We start from the raw sequence: 17,373 nt of genomic DNA on the forward strand, positions 1-17,373 counted from the left end.
TCCAGGTACCTTTGGCACACAGAGCTGCCATTCAGGTCTGGGCATGAGGAGAAACGTATAGCCTTCCCATTCCCCACTTCCTCTATGCTCTATCGTAGCATTGACGCCCGTGCCCATCATTTTTGGCCAAGTCATTTCAAGAAGTTGAAAAAGCCTTGCCGAGCCTTTCTGAAGGCCGGAGGCACTGGAACTCAGCATGACTCCCTCTCTTTCTTGAACCAAACAAAATATTGTTGCAGCAAACATGAAATATTTCCTATTTTTTGCAAAATGCTCTCCAGGCCTAACAAAGCTAGCAGTCACACTCCCTGAATTAAAAATAAGCATCTGCCCTTTTTCTCTTTACCCCACACCCTTCCAACTTCTTTGAGCAAAAATAAAGAATGTGATTATTTCATTAATTAATCATATGAGTCTATTGAATTCTTTCTGGAGGGATGCAAAAATACTAACACCTTAACTTTACCCTTCACTATTGATTAAATACAGAGATACAGCAAATAGATAAGCTTGACTCTTGTGTTTTAATGCTGTGCGTGATAGTTTGAGGCATAAGCTATGAATACGTGTGTAGTATGTAGGATCAAAGGCCTATGATGAAGGAACCTAAGTCGCCGTAGCTGGGAAGAGAAAAGGGTCATTTTCACTGGTCTGATTAACAGGAGAAGAAGCTGCAGCAGCAGCAACAACTCTCCTAGATGAAATCCACCTTGAACTGTCTCTTTGGCTTGTGGTGTCACCGACTACTGTGGCAATAGGAAGAGAGTCAGGGACCTGCTCCCCCAGGAAGTGCATGTACCCGTGGACTCATGTGTGAGTTAACTTGTAACCTCAGGGAGTCTGGATCTGCTGAATGTCTTCCATAGAGCGTGATCCCCAATTTAAGACCCTGGGAAGCATCGGGGGCACTTATAAGAAAGGAGGGAGAGTCAGTAGAGAGAGGCCATGCCGAGACATGGTGGCCACAGGCGAGCAGGTCTCTGAGTCAAGGTTTCAAGCCCAGAATCGCTCTTACCTTTTGCGATTCTGCTTCTTTAGCTCCAGATCGAGGCTCGGGCGAGTCCAGTGCAGGTCAGTTGTACTGGGGGTACTGTATGCAAACTTTGAGGGGTATCACTAAGGAGAATTCCTTTGTTCTCTCCCAGCTCCTCGCAGCCGGTGACCTTGCAGCCAGCGACCTCAAAGGATTTCAGCCACAGGTGAGTCCCACTGACCTTTTTTGGCAATTTGGGAGAATGAAGTATTCCACAGGCTAGTCACCAACAAACGAAGCTGGCACCTGGGCAGACACCCTCAGCTTGGATTTCCGGCTTCTCTGACTCCAGATGCCAACCTTGAAGAGACCTGGTGTCTTGCCCTCTCCCTCCAGCTCCTTGCTCATCATATCATGATCAAAACCACCTTTTTCTTCTCTCTCTCTCTTAGTATTTGATAGTGGGGAAAACGTAGACCAAGATGCTTAGACTGTATGGTAGCAGGTGACTTAGCTTAGAATTAATTCTTAGATAAGAATTAAACCAAGGAGGTAGAGGGTAGGGTGGGGCTGATGTATTTCCCTGTTTCTCTGTCTGGGGACAGAATGGGAACATTTGTGGGATCTGTGTGCACATGCCTTGCAGTCATTGCCCTGGCATCCCAGTTCATCTCAGACTCTGGCAAAGGCAGATGATGGAGCTTTGGTTCGTTTTGCTCATCTTGGTTAGGAAATGGTCCACTCTCTGGCCAGAATGCTGTTTGGAAGTCACCATGGATAAACCACGAGAGGGCACAGGCAGGGGCTCTCTGGGGACCTCCTTGACAGCAGGGAAGGTGGACAGCCACCCTCCATGTCTCTAGAAGGAGACTTTGTCTACATAATACAGACAGATAAACACCAACACATTCCCACCAGACACGCAGAAGTTCCTGTGTTCCGCACGGACCTAGCACAGAAAGAGCATGTATCTAAAGATAGGTACACCCTAGAATGACAGCTGTGGCACACTGTCCCCATTCCTGTCCCACTTTCAGTATGAGTCTTTCTCTCACCCCCCAACTCAGTGCTGCTGTTAGATCCCACCATGCTGTACCTTTGTGGGGATGCACATCATCGCTCACAGCAGAGAACGTTTGAGGATAGAACACACAGTTTTCTAGTAGCAAAGATCGCATGTATTTGGGCATGCCTTCCTCGTGAATGTGTTTCACATCCAAGAGCTCGCTGCGCCCACACTGCACCTCTCCTATGTGGGGTGTGTTCCGTGAGCCCCCTTTACCGCTGTGGAAACTGAGGAGCAGAGTTCTGATGCAGAGTGCCCTCAGGTGACACGGAGAGCGAGGCACAAGGTCAGAGGGTGGAAGTGCGAGGCTCCAGGGAGAGAAACCGGAGAGCGAGCCCCATTGTCGAGTCACAGGTGTAACTCCCGCAGCCTTTGAGGTATTTCGATCCCAGTTTGCCTGTCCTTCTGTCCAGGGTGCAATGAGGCTTTGGAATAGGTACTTAGCTGTTCTGTGTGATGACTATGGAAAACTAGGAATTAATTAAAGCACTTATTCACGCAGTGACACAAACTTCCGGGGGAGTTCAGGGAATGTAAAACGGAAACGAAGAAAGTCAACGTTTACTCATGTCCCACCCACTACCACACCTACCTCCAATGCCCCGCCAAAGATTTATTTGTATCTGAAAATTTTAAAAATAAAAGGAAAAATGTTTTGTGTGATGTTGTTTTGAGGCCTGAAAAGGGTACATAGTAGAGACTGAGTTTATTAAATGAAAGGAGTCTCTGTGTGTGTGAGTGTGTGTGTGTGTGTGAATGATTTGGCATTGTCGCTTTCTGAGGTGATCCTAGTCTCTCCATATCTGCCAAACCACGTTTCGAGATTGGATTTCCACTGAATTTTTAAGAGAAGCAAAAGTAAGACATATTTGGGTGCACCCACAGCATTTGAGGCCATGACCCTAGAAAGGCGGTGGCGTCCCTGCGGCCCCCACACCCAGGCCCCCGTTGCTGGTGCAGATGGCTCACTCCCCTGCTTCTGCCTGACCTTTCCACGCTGCTCCATCTGTGTCATCCCCCTGAGACTGGAAGCAGAAATCCACATTTTTCACTCCTCAGGACGCATGTCCCTGAGGCCAGGAAGCCCTGGGAATGCTGCGGCCGGTGTGTAGTGCCCAGATCAAAGTGAATTCAACAGCATCACTTCCAAATCGGAAAGGCCTGCGTGTGTCTTCCATCGGTGCCACCCTCTGGGTGCCTTTCCAAACAGAAACAGTGCGCTGCCCGCGTGCTTTGGTCCACACCCGCCTGCCAGCCCCGCTGCTCCACGTTGTTGGTCCCTGTTGTTACCCTTCCCTTCTCTCTTTGGGTTTCAGATGAGACACAGTCCCAGGCATCCTGGTGTTCACAGTAATTCACGGGTTTGTTCCCTTCCAGGAACTGTCAGTGACTTTCAGGGCAGGAATTTACCAAGGACCCCTCTCGTGGTAACTGTAATCAGGCTTGTCAGCTTTCACGGTCCACACTGATCACTTGCCGGTGAAAGGTTTTCTTTTCTTTTTTTCCTTGATGCCCAATCCTGCTGCACCCTCTTAGGGAAAATTGTCGTGATTCCCTCGCTAATCTTTGATGACTCTCTGCTTTGAAAGTGTGGACAAGGGCCACTCTGTTGGGCTGGACCGTTCTGTCTCTTTGTCTTGGTCCTCCTCTCTGCTTCTGGATTGAAGGGGGAGAATAGAGAAGAGATATCAGTCTTTCTCCCCATGATTATTGGTTTGCAGAGATACTGTCCTCGTGTGTGGAAATAAACACATTACTCTGCAGGTAGAGTCTGATGACTGATGCTAAGATTGTAAGGTTGTAATTTGTTATGGGAGTTCTGCCCGGCTGGTGAGCTGGGCCTCTGGACCACAGGGCATGGTACCATCTCCTAGAGTCAGGCCTGGGGTTGACACGTGGCTACTATTTCAGCAAGTTGATTAAAGGCACAAATGAAAAAGCTTCTGAAATTCACACCAAAATTGCCCAGACTCTTCTCTTCCCTTTGGTTCCCCCACAAACACGTCTCTCATTTTTCAGCATCCTGTCCTGCTTGCCTTTTGAAGGAGGGGGCACACTTGCATCCCTCCTTTCTGGCCTTTGGATGATTGGAAATGACTACCCTCATCTCCCTTTGCCAGACCACCCCCTGTACCCCCAAAAGGAGTAAAAGCAGGCGTCTGGTTCCCTTTCATAGAGGCCTAACAATCCTACGCGTTCCTCTCCCTGTTTCCTTTACCCATTTCTTTCTCATTGTGAAAGCTAATCTGGAAAGGGGGAAACTGGTCCAAAGGTACAGACGTCCAGTTATAAATAAGTCTTGGGCATGTGCGTCATGGCGACTTTAGTTCATAATACTGTATGTATATTTGACAGTTGCTATGAAAATAGATCTTAAAAGTACTCATCATGAAAAATAATTTGTAACTGTGTGAGGTGATAGATATTAATTATAAAAATTATTAAGGAATTGGGAGAACACAAAAAAAGCCATAAGAAAAAACTCTCCTGTGGATGGTCCCCAGGAATGTGGGTCCTGATGTGTTGGGGCCCTGTGTTGGGGTATGGCCTTGCCATCTTTGTGGTGCACAGACCTATACATGGATGGATTCTTTTCATGTTCATATCATATTTTATATGCTTTTTTTTTGTTACCGTCTTTCTTGTTTGTTTGCATGCTTCCCATGTCACTGGAAAATCTTCTAGCAGCTGGCTATTTCTGTCCGGTTGCTCGTACCGTCATTTATTTGCCCCTCCCTTCTTGTTAGACATTCCATTCCTTTTGCAGGCTGAGCTCTTCAGGAGCAATCCAAGGCCAATGCTAGATCCAGGGTCTTCATCTAGGACACAAATAGCAACCCAGGCTTCTTGGCATTTGTTTCTCCTTTGTTTCTTAGGTCCTACAAGGATGTCATGGTGGCTTAAACTTGGCAGCAGCGTGTCCATGTGGGTGTGCCCGTGGGCGTTTGTATATATGCTTGCAAGCCCCCCCCCCCACCCCGTGAAGATGTGGTGATGAAATAAACATGTGGGGCCCAAACACGGATGCAAGGTTCACGTACCTGGCCCCTGTTCTGGGAAAGCTGCCTTGCAAAGACCCATCCCCTGCTGGCTCAAGGACTTGGTCCTCTCCTACTTTCTAAACTCTCCGCTATCTCAGAGGAGAAGAGATACTTCCTTCAGGAAAAAATGAATTTGGGCTTCAAGCGGGCCTCATGATAGGATCTTAGGCCAGCAAGCGTAATAGGTGTCCTGTAAGGAGAGGCGTTTGTGAGGAATTTCTAAAATGTCCATTGCTTTTATGGCCAAGGATACACTGTCGCAAAGGGTGGGAGAGAATAAATGAGGACGCCCAGGGAAACGCTTTTCGCTGTGGAGAAAACAGGGCTCTGGGTCGCCGAGTTACTGTTCCATTCAAAGCCTTCTGGGGGGACCTTTCTGTGGCACTTCCTGCTGGGCACACTCTGCCCCCGAATTTGACGGTCCCGCCGTGTTCCACTGCTGGTGTCAGCTTTGTGACCCTAAGCACAGGACTGAATGTCTTTAATCTTCATTTTTCTTATGAAGCAAGGTTACATCGGGCAGCATGTCTCACAGGTTATGTGAGGATCAAATAAGACAATGTGTGTAAAAACAGCCCGGCACAATGCCGGCCACACACAGTGAATTTAATTTTTTTCTTCCATGAGAGATGTTCAGGTTAAATTATTGAAGGAGACATTGTATTCATATAAAGCAAGCAGGTGAGTCTTCCAGGGGGAAGGTGTCATTGTACCAAGACAAGTGAGAAGGAGGCGAGGTAACGAACTTATCCTAGTAGAGGGGAGGCCTGCATGAAGGCCAAAACAAGGGTGGAGATGCTTGGATGTATTCTGGAGACTTGCAGGGGTTTCATTCATCTGGTTTAGAGGTGGTACGGTGGGATTTCAGTTGCACATTAGGTAGGTTCCAAACTGCAGAAGGTTTTAAAGCTCTGGAAAAGAAATCAAATTCTTTTTTTTTTTTAAAGATTTTTTAAAATTTATTTATGTTTAGAGGGGAAGGGAAGGAGAGAGGGAGAGAAATATCAATGTATGGTTGCCTATTATGTGTCCCCCGCTGGGAACTGACCTGCAACCCAGGCATGTGCCCTGATCGGGAATCGAACCGTGATCGCCTGGTTCGCAGGTCCGCGCTCAATCCACTGAGCTATGCCAGCCAGGGCTCAAATTCTTTTTTTAAAATTAACTATTACTGAAGTTTTCAAACTTACACAAAATTGGGCATAATAGAATAATAAACCTCCAGCATATTATCTAACTTCTGTTGTTTATTGTCCAACTTCAATGCAATGGTATAGTTTGTTGCTTTTTTAAAAGCTGTGATTTGTAGCACTTGCCCATTTCTGTGGTGTCAGTGTCTCTGCCTTGACCAAGTTTAAGCCCCAGCGGTTTAACAAAGTGTTTGCAGAGTCTTTGACAGTCAGCTTCCAGGAGCTGTTAGGATCAGCCCCGAACACACACCACGAGGCCAGCCTCAGTAATGGTTATCATTTGCCAATCTTACTTCATGAACACTCCCAGCTCCTTTCACTTTAGATTTTAATTGGGGGGGGGGATGTATTTTAAAAATCCCACTCATTATGCTATTTCATTCATAAATACTTCAGTAAGCTTCTCTAGTGATAAGGTCTTTTTAAAAAACAGAATCACGGTGCCATTATCATACCTACCAGAATTAGCAATAATTCCTTACTATGTGCTGATACCCAGTCCATGTTCAGAGTCCTCTGATTGTCTTAACATGTTGCTCTGCGAGGTGAGTCATTTGAATGAAGACTGCGTTTAGAATTGGGCCTCCATGGGGAGACAGTGGGAGTAGAGGCGGTGGGAAAGAGCCAGAACTGTGTTGCAGGAAGATTGCACCGTTGTTAGCTGGGGTGAGGAGATGAAGAGGGGACCCCGCAGTAAACCTGGGCCTCAGGTCCATGTGAGGAGTCGGACGGAATGATGCTGGACTGGAGCTAATGGGGTTGCTGCTGAGGTGACCTGTGCCAGGGGCAGAAGCCCTGGCCCCGGCTGCTGCTTGGCTGACGGGGGGCCAGAAGGAAGTGCAGGCTGAGAAGGGGCAGTGTCCCGACTGGCTGAGGAATGACAGCAGCACCCTGTTCAAGGGAGGGGGGCTTTGTCCTCCCTCTGCAAACCTTTACTTTATTTTTCTTCAGGCCCATAATCAGTTCTGCTCATAGATCATCAGGCGATATAATTATCTGCAAAATAGCTTGAGCTCCATGGCTTTAACTCAGAAGCTTTTAATTCAAGAACCCCAAACTTTTGGTGACGAGAAGCTACTTGCGGGGGCGGTATGGCTGTGGAGTGGCTGAGTAGCCAGAATTCCCAGCTGTGCTCATGCGTAATAGAAAATGCAGGTGAGGCTGAGAAGGGACCGTGGCGGCAGCCCGTGGCTCCGTGGTGTGCTGTGTTTTTGATCACCACAGATGGGTGCTGCCACACTGAGAAGTAGCAGGGCAGGTCGGGGAGTTAGAGGGTTCTGACAGCACCTCTCTCTTCAGTGAGAAGCTCCTGATTCCCAGGTTGCTTGTTCTCGTGGGTTGATCGTGTCTTTCCAACAGAATCACCATGATCTGACTCTCCTCCAAACGGGCACCCGCTGCCTACAAGTTCAGCATCACCAGTTGTAGAGATTGAAATGGAAGCTCTGGGCTTTCCAGAGCAGTCAGCTCCTGCTGAACTCAACAGGGGCTGGTGTTAGTACAGGCTCACAGTGCCTTGCATTGAGTACATAAGTGCTGAGGATTTACAGAAACTGTGCCATATGCCAGAAAGTATTCTTGGAGCTTGACATGCATGATCTCATTTAATTATTACAAGACCTTTGTGAAATCAGTAATAATACTGTATCTTCCTATTAAAAGGAAGCCTAGGGAAGTTATGTTCACAAAGCCCATAGTGACAGAATTGGGATTTTAACCCAGGCAGTCGGGACCAATATCTTTGTTCTTAACCACTTCAGTTATGCCACCTTGAACCAGAGTTTATCCCTGCGATTATGATCGTTTGAACCTAGCCTCGCCACTGGTAAAACCAAAACAAGCGACCTCGCCTTCACTTGTGTGCATTGTATTGGGTTTTCTCACTCTTCGCCAGGCTCCAGGCGAAAGCACTTGGTGCCTCTCCGAGTAACAGGCAGAACTGATGCACAGCATTTGAGTCCTCCCATCTTGTCATGGAATTTCTGTTGTTCTCCTTCCCTTCCTTCCTGCACTCCCGATGGAAGAATCGTGGGCGGCCACCCCTTCTACACGGGAGCTGAATCGAGGCAGAGGGAGGCAGGTGTACTGTCTCATCTAAGACACACAGCCATGAAAAAACACATGGGCTTGCTTTGAATTCACCCCAGACTGCCTACTTTGCCGTTTGGGGAAGAACCATCCCGAAGCAAGCCAGTGCGTAAGGAAACGTTGCTCTCGATGCTTGCTCTCCTCCTCTCTCCCTTTCAAAGCTGGAGGAAGAGAGCGCGCACCCAGGGCAGTGGCTCTCAACCTTGAATGCAGGTGGGAATTAAGGGGGCACCTTGTAAAAATTACAAGAGTCCAGGCCTAACCCCATTGAATCAAGTTGGGTGGAGCCCCGATAGTGAAGTTTTCAGAAGCTTCCCAGGATCTAAATCAACTTCATAATTTTCTAAAACAAACAAACAAATAACACAACAGTGCAGAGCCCGTGTTGAGGAGAGAAGGGACAGGGCCCCACGTTCAAATTGTGTCTACCCTGCGTCAGGAACATGCCATGTGCTTCCCTGGCCCCTGGCATCCGAACCCTGCCCTCGCCTGCTTATCAGACTTCTCACTCCTGCCCTTTCACGGAGGAGCAAACCATGGTCCAGGCTCAGGGAGCATGGCCGAGCATGGATTCTGTGAAGCCTACAACTGTGCTCACCTCCTGCTATTTCCACTCAGCCATTGAGATTTGCCCAATATTTTAAACTAGTCAGTGATGGTGTTGGGTTCCTGGCCTCCTCTGCTTGACACCTAGATATGCTTTCCGGCCTCTAGAAGATATCAAAAGAAGATCCAGCTTTCTGACGCCACCCCACTGCAGAATGCATCTCCCTGGCTAGCGCACCTAATGCCCTTGTCTTCAGGATCAAGGTTGACCCCCCGCGGGTCTCCCTTGCTCAGATTCCTGTGTAGTAAATCCAGGCCTTTTCTCAAGGCCTTACTTCGACTTGCCTTCTGTCGGCTGCCCTGTGTCTTTGCTCTCTGATGCAACACTGTTCCGAACACGGACTGCAGACCAGGGCCAGCCTGTCAAGTGTGGGTTACTGGTTCACCATAAGATGTACCTGGAAACAGAGAGTGTTCAGAAATGTTTATAGCAACTTTGATGTTTCGGTGATATCCAATCATGTGACCATTTTCCTGCTGACTTACCTTTTACAGTACTTTACCGAAGTCATTCAGCAGAAATCATTTGAGAAGCTCTGTTCGAATTAGGCAGTTCCCTAGTTTATTAAAAGGGCAGGATCTGGACTCTTGCTTTTCTTTGCCTCCTTCTGTGAGCTCATGTGAATATATTTGTGTTATGAATAATGTTCCCCCTGCCAAAAAAAAAATGTGGCTCCACCTGTAAAGATGTCTTTCTGGCTACTTGTAGGAAACCTACACGAAACATGGATCTTTCCTTATAATCCCTAAGGCAACGCACCTAATTCTTTTTTTCTGAACATGGACATCTGTGACAATAAAAGATCAGTTTTAACAAAATAATTGGCTCACGAGCCCACGTATACCCAGCACTTATAAACCCAAACTGACCCTTCTGATTCTTCTCACATGAAATCCGCAGCTTCAGACGACAGTTCTTTGCACTGCCGGCTTTGATGGTGGTTGTGGAGGATTTGGGGCAGGGGGCAGCGGCAGCGTTGGTCTTTGCTCCTGGGGAGAGAAGTTCTCCAGGTGTTTCCAGAGTGTCTGGTCTTTCAGTGGAATATTCTGAAGTTTTAATAAGTTCTCTTGGGATACTAAATCTGTTTAGAATTTAGTGACTATTTTGTTACTCCCAAGATGTTCTGACCATCTGAGGGCTGTGTGCAGGTGGACCCAACTTAAAACAAACTAATGTGTAGACATTCATGCCAGAGAAATTGATAGGTGGCAGGTGGGTGCTGGGGCAGGGTTATTCGTGTGCAGAAGGAGAGGTGTTTCCACTTCATCCAAGGAGTCAGCAGAAGTTATCTCTACTGGTGTATTCAAAACTGAGTTAGCCTTTTAAAATCTGATTTGAGCTCAACTTTTCAGAAGAGAAGTGAAGCCAACCACTGGAGATTCACTTGGGATATCATCCTCTTCTCTTTCAACTATAGTTTTCTCATCTAAAACAAACAGGCAAACAAACAAACAAACAAACAAAACAACAAGAAACTCAGCAACAAGGGTGCAGAGTTCGATGATTTCGGTGACTCTCCTGAGACTCAAAATGCTTAATTACTCTGTGATTCGTCCATGTTTCTACTTTTCTATTCCTGTTTTTCCCTATGGTCTTTCTGGTAAAGAAGTCTCAATCTGAGCTTCTTTAAAATCATCCTGTGATTCTGCTCATTTAGTTGTAATTCTGCCATTGATGTTTCATGATAAATCTCAGGTATCTGTGTTTATTAGCAGGTTGAGTTATAGAGTCAGATTTCCTTGTCTCTCCATTGTAATATGATGCATAACTTTGTTCTATACATGTTTAAGTCCACGAATGACTCGCCTACAGAAAATGCAAATTCACAGACCACCTTTAGGGCTTGAAAGAAAGTGTCTTCTTCATCATTGCTTTAGCAAGGTAGTTTCAAACCTGCCTCCTGAGAAGTATGGCCCACCTCTCCAACAAATAAGGAAGTTCGCTTTTTAGGTTCTTTCCAATCCCACTGCCCAGCTCACATTTTAGCCCTCTTGTCCCCCCTACCCATCTACCCAACCCCTTCCCCAGCATCTTGTACCAAACAAAAGGATCGATTGAGAGGTATCAAGAGACCCTCAGAGAGAGGGGCCCCTCATAGTGGAACAGCTTGCAGCTCACAACGGCGCCTTCCAGCCATCTGCTTGCTTGTGTTGGGAGGTTATTACCACGTCTGCAAACAGCCTCCACCGCGGTTGTCCGGTATTTCCCTGATGATGACCGTTCCCTTCCTCCCTTTCCAGTTCTGCACGTGATCCTCCTTCTCTGTCTCCCACTTTTCTCAAAACGTGTGTCAGAGCCTCTGGTAGAACTGTGGTTCCAGCAGGTGTCCCAAGCCAATGACACATGAGACGAGAAAGCTTTGTGATGTCATTGTAATCTTTATCCCTATGTACAGTAAAAACTGATGCTCATTCAGTAACATAACACAGATTCCTCCCACCCTGCTGTGTCCAACATCTAGCAACATTACTTTATCATGTAGGAGTTAGGAGCAGTGATTCTGGGCTCAGACTGACAGGTCTGAGTCACAGGTCTGCCCTGAATGGAGAGACGTTCATAAGTTATTGACCTTGTTGCTCATTAGTGACAGGATACATACCTGATAGGTGTTTGAGGAGGATTCACTACAGAGCCAAAGAACAGTGTCTGACATCTTGTAAGCACTTCACAAATACAGTAATTCTTCTTATTCTTAAAAGTTACATGATTGAAAGTCAACCTGGTCCACTGGAGTCAGGGTTAGCGCAGAAATTGTAGCTTCCTGAGACAGTCTGACTAGAATTGGAGATTATCAAAGAAGGGAAAAATAAATAACTGACAAATGGGAATCTAGATCTTGCCCGATCTTTCCACCAGTTTCTTTTTGACACTTGCCAGTCTAAGTGAGCAGTGACAGACAGGCCAGCACTGTGACAATGACCCTTGAAGAGGCTGCAGCAGGACAGAGATGGGTGAGAGTGGCTGAGGGATGGATAGGGACAGTTTGACGGGGAGATGAGAACACCCACAACTGCCTTCATGGATTGCTTCCTTCTCTCACCATCTACGGCCCTGTCTGAATTAACATTTTTGTCTCTTTCCCATGGGGGAGGACTAGCTCGGAAGTACTAAAAATGATTTTAAACACATGTCCCGAGAGCTTTTCATCCACCAGAGTATCGCCTCATCTGAATGGCTGCCTTGGGTCCACTGGTCTCAGCATAATGCTGGACGTGCACCTGGGCTGCAACTGTAGAAGAATCATGGGCACTGTGATGTACTGCCCGGAAAATTAGCGAGGAAGTGTACCAAAGGGCGTCTCCGTAGGCGCTGTTCAGGAGACTGTGGGAGAAAATGGGGACTTCGGGGGCTTCTTGTATATGACTTTCACAGCCATAAATTCCATTGTCCCTGTATAAAAAAATAGACAAGAGGTGATTCAGTAGTATGTGGGTTCTGGGTTTTGTGGACCACAAGATGGAGATGGTACCTGCAGACAGGAGTCTTCCTGGCCACAGGACTCTCGTCTCCAGTAGGCAGTCCATCCCCACATGTGGACAGGGCAAGTTATGGGAATGAGAACTCTGCCCCAAAGTCAGACTTGATTCAACCATGAGAAAACAACAGCTGGCCAAACTTAGGTTTTTTGTGCTCCTTCTGAGTTGGAACAGAAGTGCCAAAGTGAGGGATGGGGATGGAGGGACGAGCATCATTTAAAAAAAAATTGATGTGCTTCCAGAAAAAAAAAGTTATTTGTAGAGTCCTTTCTAGGGATTTCTGTGTGCCAGGGTGAAAGTGGACGTCCCAAGCAAAAATGCACATATGCAAACTCTATTTCCCTTCTGCTTTCTGATCTTGTGGTTATAATGAAAATGTCTTTATTACTTGTCCCATTTTTTGGAGCTAACTCGTTTTGTGCGCCTTTTTCAGGGCAACCAAATCTTTGTAGGTTTCTGTGTCTTTCGCCAGTGTTGTATGGTTTTTACAGTAGGAGTATTCAAGTACCTCTGGAATTGAGACTAGGAATACACAGCTTTGAATTAGATCAGAGTTTGGTCCACCTGCCTCCAACCTACTGCATTATTGGCATCGCACAAAAGGCGACTGAAACACGGGATCCTAAGAGAAGTAGGGGATGTTGAAAAAAGAAACGCCTGTGAAATCTCAGCCTGCAGGCGTCTGGAGAGACGGCGTGTTTTATTCTTGATAAACTCCAGCAGAAAAGAGCAATCAGCTACATGGGAGCTGGACAAATTAAATGGCTGAGTATTATTTCAAAGGAGAGCTTGGGCAGCATCAGAAATCCCCCATCAGCTGTAATAACACCAATTACTTTGCCAATTGTAGATTCCATCGTGATGTGTTTAGTGCAATCAGGCCTCGGACTCTTGCAGGGGCCTGATGGGTTTTGTTTACTCTGAATGTGCATTTGTAGAGAATCTTTTGCACCCAAAGGCTGAGAGCTCTAAGCGTCCTCCTCTCCCTCCAGATTCACATACAGCTGAGGGAGATTATCTTTGATACAGAAGCAGGAGAAGGCTGGGCAGGCTGGACCCAGCGTCCCTCTCACTGGACAATGCCCAGGATTTAAATACAAAGAGCACAGCTGGGTGTGGTAGTTCTTAGTGATGTAGCGCTTTCCAGCAAACCCCTCTGTAAATTGCCCAACTCGTAAATAAACATATATATTTCTGATTACGAGCAGGGCTTCTTGGCATGTTGGAGCATCGGACAGATCACCATTAAAAAATAATAACAGACATGAAGCTCTGGGAGGAGAGGACGCGCCAAGAGTTCATTAAGCCTTAAATACTGACAAATGGGGTGGGGTGCAGGGGCTTTCATTGTCTCCCTTTGTGAACCCGTTGGTCAGATGGTAAATGTACGTATCATTTTGAATATGGGAACAGATCATAAGAGAGGAAGGTATCCCTCCCCACCCCACCCCCATTGTAGCAGGGAAAGGAAAATTTGGAGAGTGTACAGGAACATTCATTTTCTGTTTACATTTGGCTCCGTGGAAATTAATGGGTGTGTGGCTCCGGCTCCGTGGAGGAGTTAGCTGTGATTCTCCATTAACACTCTCAATTGAGGAAGGCGCTAATCATGGGCGTTTACTGAGCGCTCGGCCCGACTGACAGCTGGAGTAGAAGCTGTATCTGTGGCTGCTGGGCACCCAGACGAAGAGTTAAAGGCTGATTTGATTCCACTTGTGCTCAGCTGTCATCTGAGGCCAGAGCCTGGAGGACAATGGAAAGCTATTCTCTTCCCTCTGCTTTGTGACAAGCAACCTTTGTGTCACCGTATTTTTTTTAACCTGCCTCTTCGTCCTTGGGGGAGCCTGGGATAAAGCCCCTTTGCCTGGGGAAGAAAGGATGCTTCTGAATTCAAAGGCAGCTGCCAGTGCTTCCAAGTGAGTGCTCATTGGCTCACAGCCCTCCCTTCCAACTGCTGTCGGCTCCCTGTCCACCGGAGTCAGGGCAGGTCCTGATTTAGACAGGAAGTTAGACATGAGATCAGGTGGGGATGGGGCATAGGTCCGTAGTGTGTCAGGTTAGTGTGTCAGGGCTCATGCTGTGGGCTTCAGCAGCCTTGCACCTAATTCATGTCAGGAGTGTCAGTGTGTGTGTGTGGTGTGTACGAGGGTATGTATGTACACATGTTTGTTTCCCCTAAAAGATGCACTCCAACCAGTGCATTTGGTTTGACACCAGCCATTCTGCAGGCGGCAGCTGTTCAGATAACATTTCTGGCTCTCGGATAAGAGGCAGAGCTTGTCTCCTGCAGTCCCCCCGGGGACAGCAATGGCCCTCCGAAATCGCCAGATAACGGAGGAAGCACTAAATGGAGGAGAGGGCGTCAAATCATGCCATGTGTGCTCGGCACTGGTGCTCCAGCGCCAGTGGCAAAGGGAGCTGCCACATCTGGCCTCCTCATCAGCGTGACTTGGACGGTATTCAGGGATCTCTTGACTCTGGGGAGATTCATGTGTTCACACGTGACCTCCGAGGACAGCTCTGGCTTGGTGACACAGCCCCACCATGAGCAGGGGCGTGCTCCAAGTTGCATTCATCAAAAGCAGTGCCAGTGAGCTGTGGTTGTGTGTGTGCCCCCTCGAGACCGGGTCTCAGAATCACTGACAGAGCTTGGCCATGGAATGAACTTGCCTCTTGCTGCAAATACCCTTCCTCATCTTCCTCTATAGCATCTTTTTAAGAATAGAAAGGCAATAAACAATCCAGTGTTTTAAGAGACATGGATGGCCCTTGTGCCAAACTTAATGATTTCACTCTTCTGAAATATCTTATCAGTCTAGATTAGCTAATCAGGGTTTCTATGGATTAAATTCATCTCCACCAGATACTGGACCATCTACCAGAAGTTGTGGCCACAGACTTTTTAAGAAGGTATTTCATTCCTTGCCTTGGAGAATGAAAAGGATCATTCTCTCAAACCCACTGACAGCATACATAGCAATAAAAACAGGTTACATTTATGTAGCAGTTTTGCCTTCTTATACTTGGTGAGCACCTGTGAAACAGGCCGAGGAAAATTAACTGCACTTTACAGAAGAAAAAGTGGAGACGGAGGCAGATTAAGTGATTTGCCAAAAGTTCTCAGTAGTTTAGGGGTAAAGTGGCAGCAGGGATTCACTAAGACCTGCAGACGCCAAAGCCCCTCCCCCTTTTGTTCTTCGCTCTCTAGTCCGAAGCTTGTAAGACAGCAGGGTGTATGGTACTGCATACTTACCGGTGGTGTCTATATATTTTCGCTTTACCTACAGAACAGATGTAGAATTTCTCCTGAATTAATTGTTCCCTGAAGGAAAACTAGAACCAATGGGAGTTGGTTGAAGAGGCCGACTTCCAGTTTATTTGGGAAGTATTTCCCAGCGACAGAAATCTACTCCCACGAGCCTTGTTAGCACCCAGTCTCCGGATGCTTTTGAGTGGCACCTGAGGGGACAGAGTATAGCAGAGGAATCTTTGGGGGGCAGGCGCAAGCCCTGAAAATGAATCTCAGCTTCAGTACTTGTTAGTTCTGTGACCTTGTTAAAGTTAGATAACCTCTGAGCATGCCACGGAGGGAGCGATATTCATCTCACCTGGCATAAGAATACTAAGGATGGGTGCAAGGGACCTCGTGCTTTCTCAGTAAATGTGTAAGACCTCTCCAGCTTGGCATGTCTCCAAGTCACTGCACCCCGTGTGTCTCCTCTCTCCCTGCTCCGCCTTAAGCAAACACCCTGGGCACAGCAAGTCATTCCAATGGCAACATTGGGTCCCAATAAAGAACCTTTTAAAACTCACTGTAGATTCAGAAACCAGAAAAAGTAGGCAAGGGTGGGGGATATAGGGACAGAAGGAGATTTTGCCCGGGGTGATGGATGCACAGTGCAGTGTGCAGATGATGTGGTTTTGAGTTGTAAGCTTGCAAGCTGCATAGTTTTATGAACGAATGTCATCCCGATAAATTCAATAGAAAGAAAAGAAAAACGTCATTGGGAAATGGAACTGGAATCTTCTCAGCAACTCTGAGTAATTCACAAGGATGCCATGAGGGAAATAGTTTTTCTGTTTGCCAAAAGATGATACATCCTCTTGTTCGAATCAAACTCCTTCCAGCCCATTACACTAGACCCTGCTGGCATCTCGAAGAGGTCTTTCCAAAAATAAATGACCTGGGTAATCTGAGTCTCTCAGTATGTCATGAGTGCAGTGCCTACCTAGGTGTGTGTCTCAGTTTCCTTATGGCCTCAGATGTCTGTTTCACACAAGTGGAATTGAATCAGCCTTTAGCTTTCCTTCAGAACCTTCAGCAGCCACAGATGCGGCTGCCAGTCACGCTGTGTCTCAGTTTCTTTAGGTACCAAATGGACAGGTGTGCTTGAATGATGTCTAGGAAGCCTTCCAGCTCTGGTATTTACCCCTTTCCATTCCATTTCATTTCATCCCATTCCTGTAGAGATCAGACTTCTAGAGACTGTAAAGAATATAAATGAAGGTTTTTAAGAATAGACATAACTCTCCCATGGCTCACTGCTTGGGGCATCGACTACTTAAATATTTATTTACTCTTGTCTGAGATGTTCTTTAACCCACTTGTATCAAAGCCTTCCACTTGCATTTTTTTATGCTTTCATATTTTTCCTAGTTGGATGGCATACTTCTATATTCCTGTATCAAAGTGGTTTTAATTTAAAATAAAACGAGGGTGGTTAGAATTTGGGGCCCTCTGGTCTAGACAGATGCCTTCACAGGAAGGGTCCTGTCACCTGTCAGGTGCACCCAGTTCCTCCTGACCTTCAGCACCCATGAGACATAAGGAGAAAACCTCATCTCAGGGAGTTTCATGAACTTGGCGGTCACTACTTTTGAAAGATTACCAGACTGAACCTTTTACTATTATCTTTGTTGTTCATTGAAAGG

General features: G+C 46.8%; 1 protein-coding gene across 5 annotated transcripts in view; it reads left to right on the plus strand.

Annotated features, from left to right (window-relative positions):
- SETBP1 (SET binding protein 1) overlaps positions 1 to 17,373 on the plus strand; it is a 348,149-nt gene that overhangs the window by 178,013 nt on the left and 152,763 nt on the right. For all 5 annotated transcript variants that reach the window (XM_037033621.1, XM_037033633.1, XM_037033637.1 and 2 more), the window contains exon 3: positions 1,146 to 1,199. In XM_037033621.1, the coding sequence (XP_036889516.1) occupies positions 1,146 to 1,199 (54 nt within the window). The remainder of the gene's footprint in view (positions 1 to 1,145; positions 1,200 to 17,373) is intronic.

Source organism: Sturnira hondurensis, unplaced genomic scaffold (assembly GCF_014824575.4).
Source record: "Sturnira hondurensis isolate 20B ecotype Veracruz unplaced genomic scaffold, ASM1482457v3 Scaffold0001872, whole genome shotgun sequence".
Taxonomy (NCBI): domain Eukaryota; kingdom Metazoa; phylum Chordata; class Mammalia; order Chiroptera; family Phyllostomidae; genus Sturnira; species Sturnira hondurensis.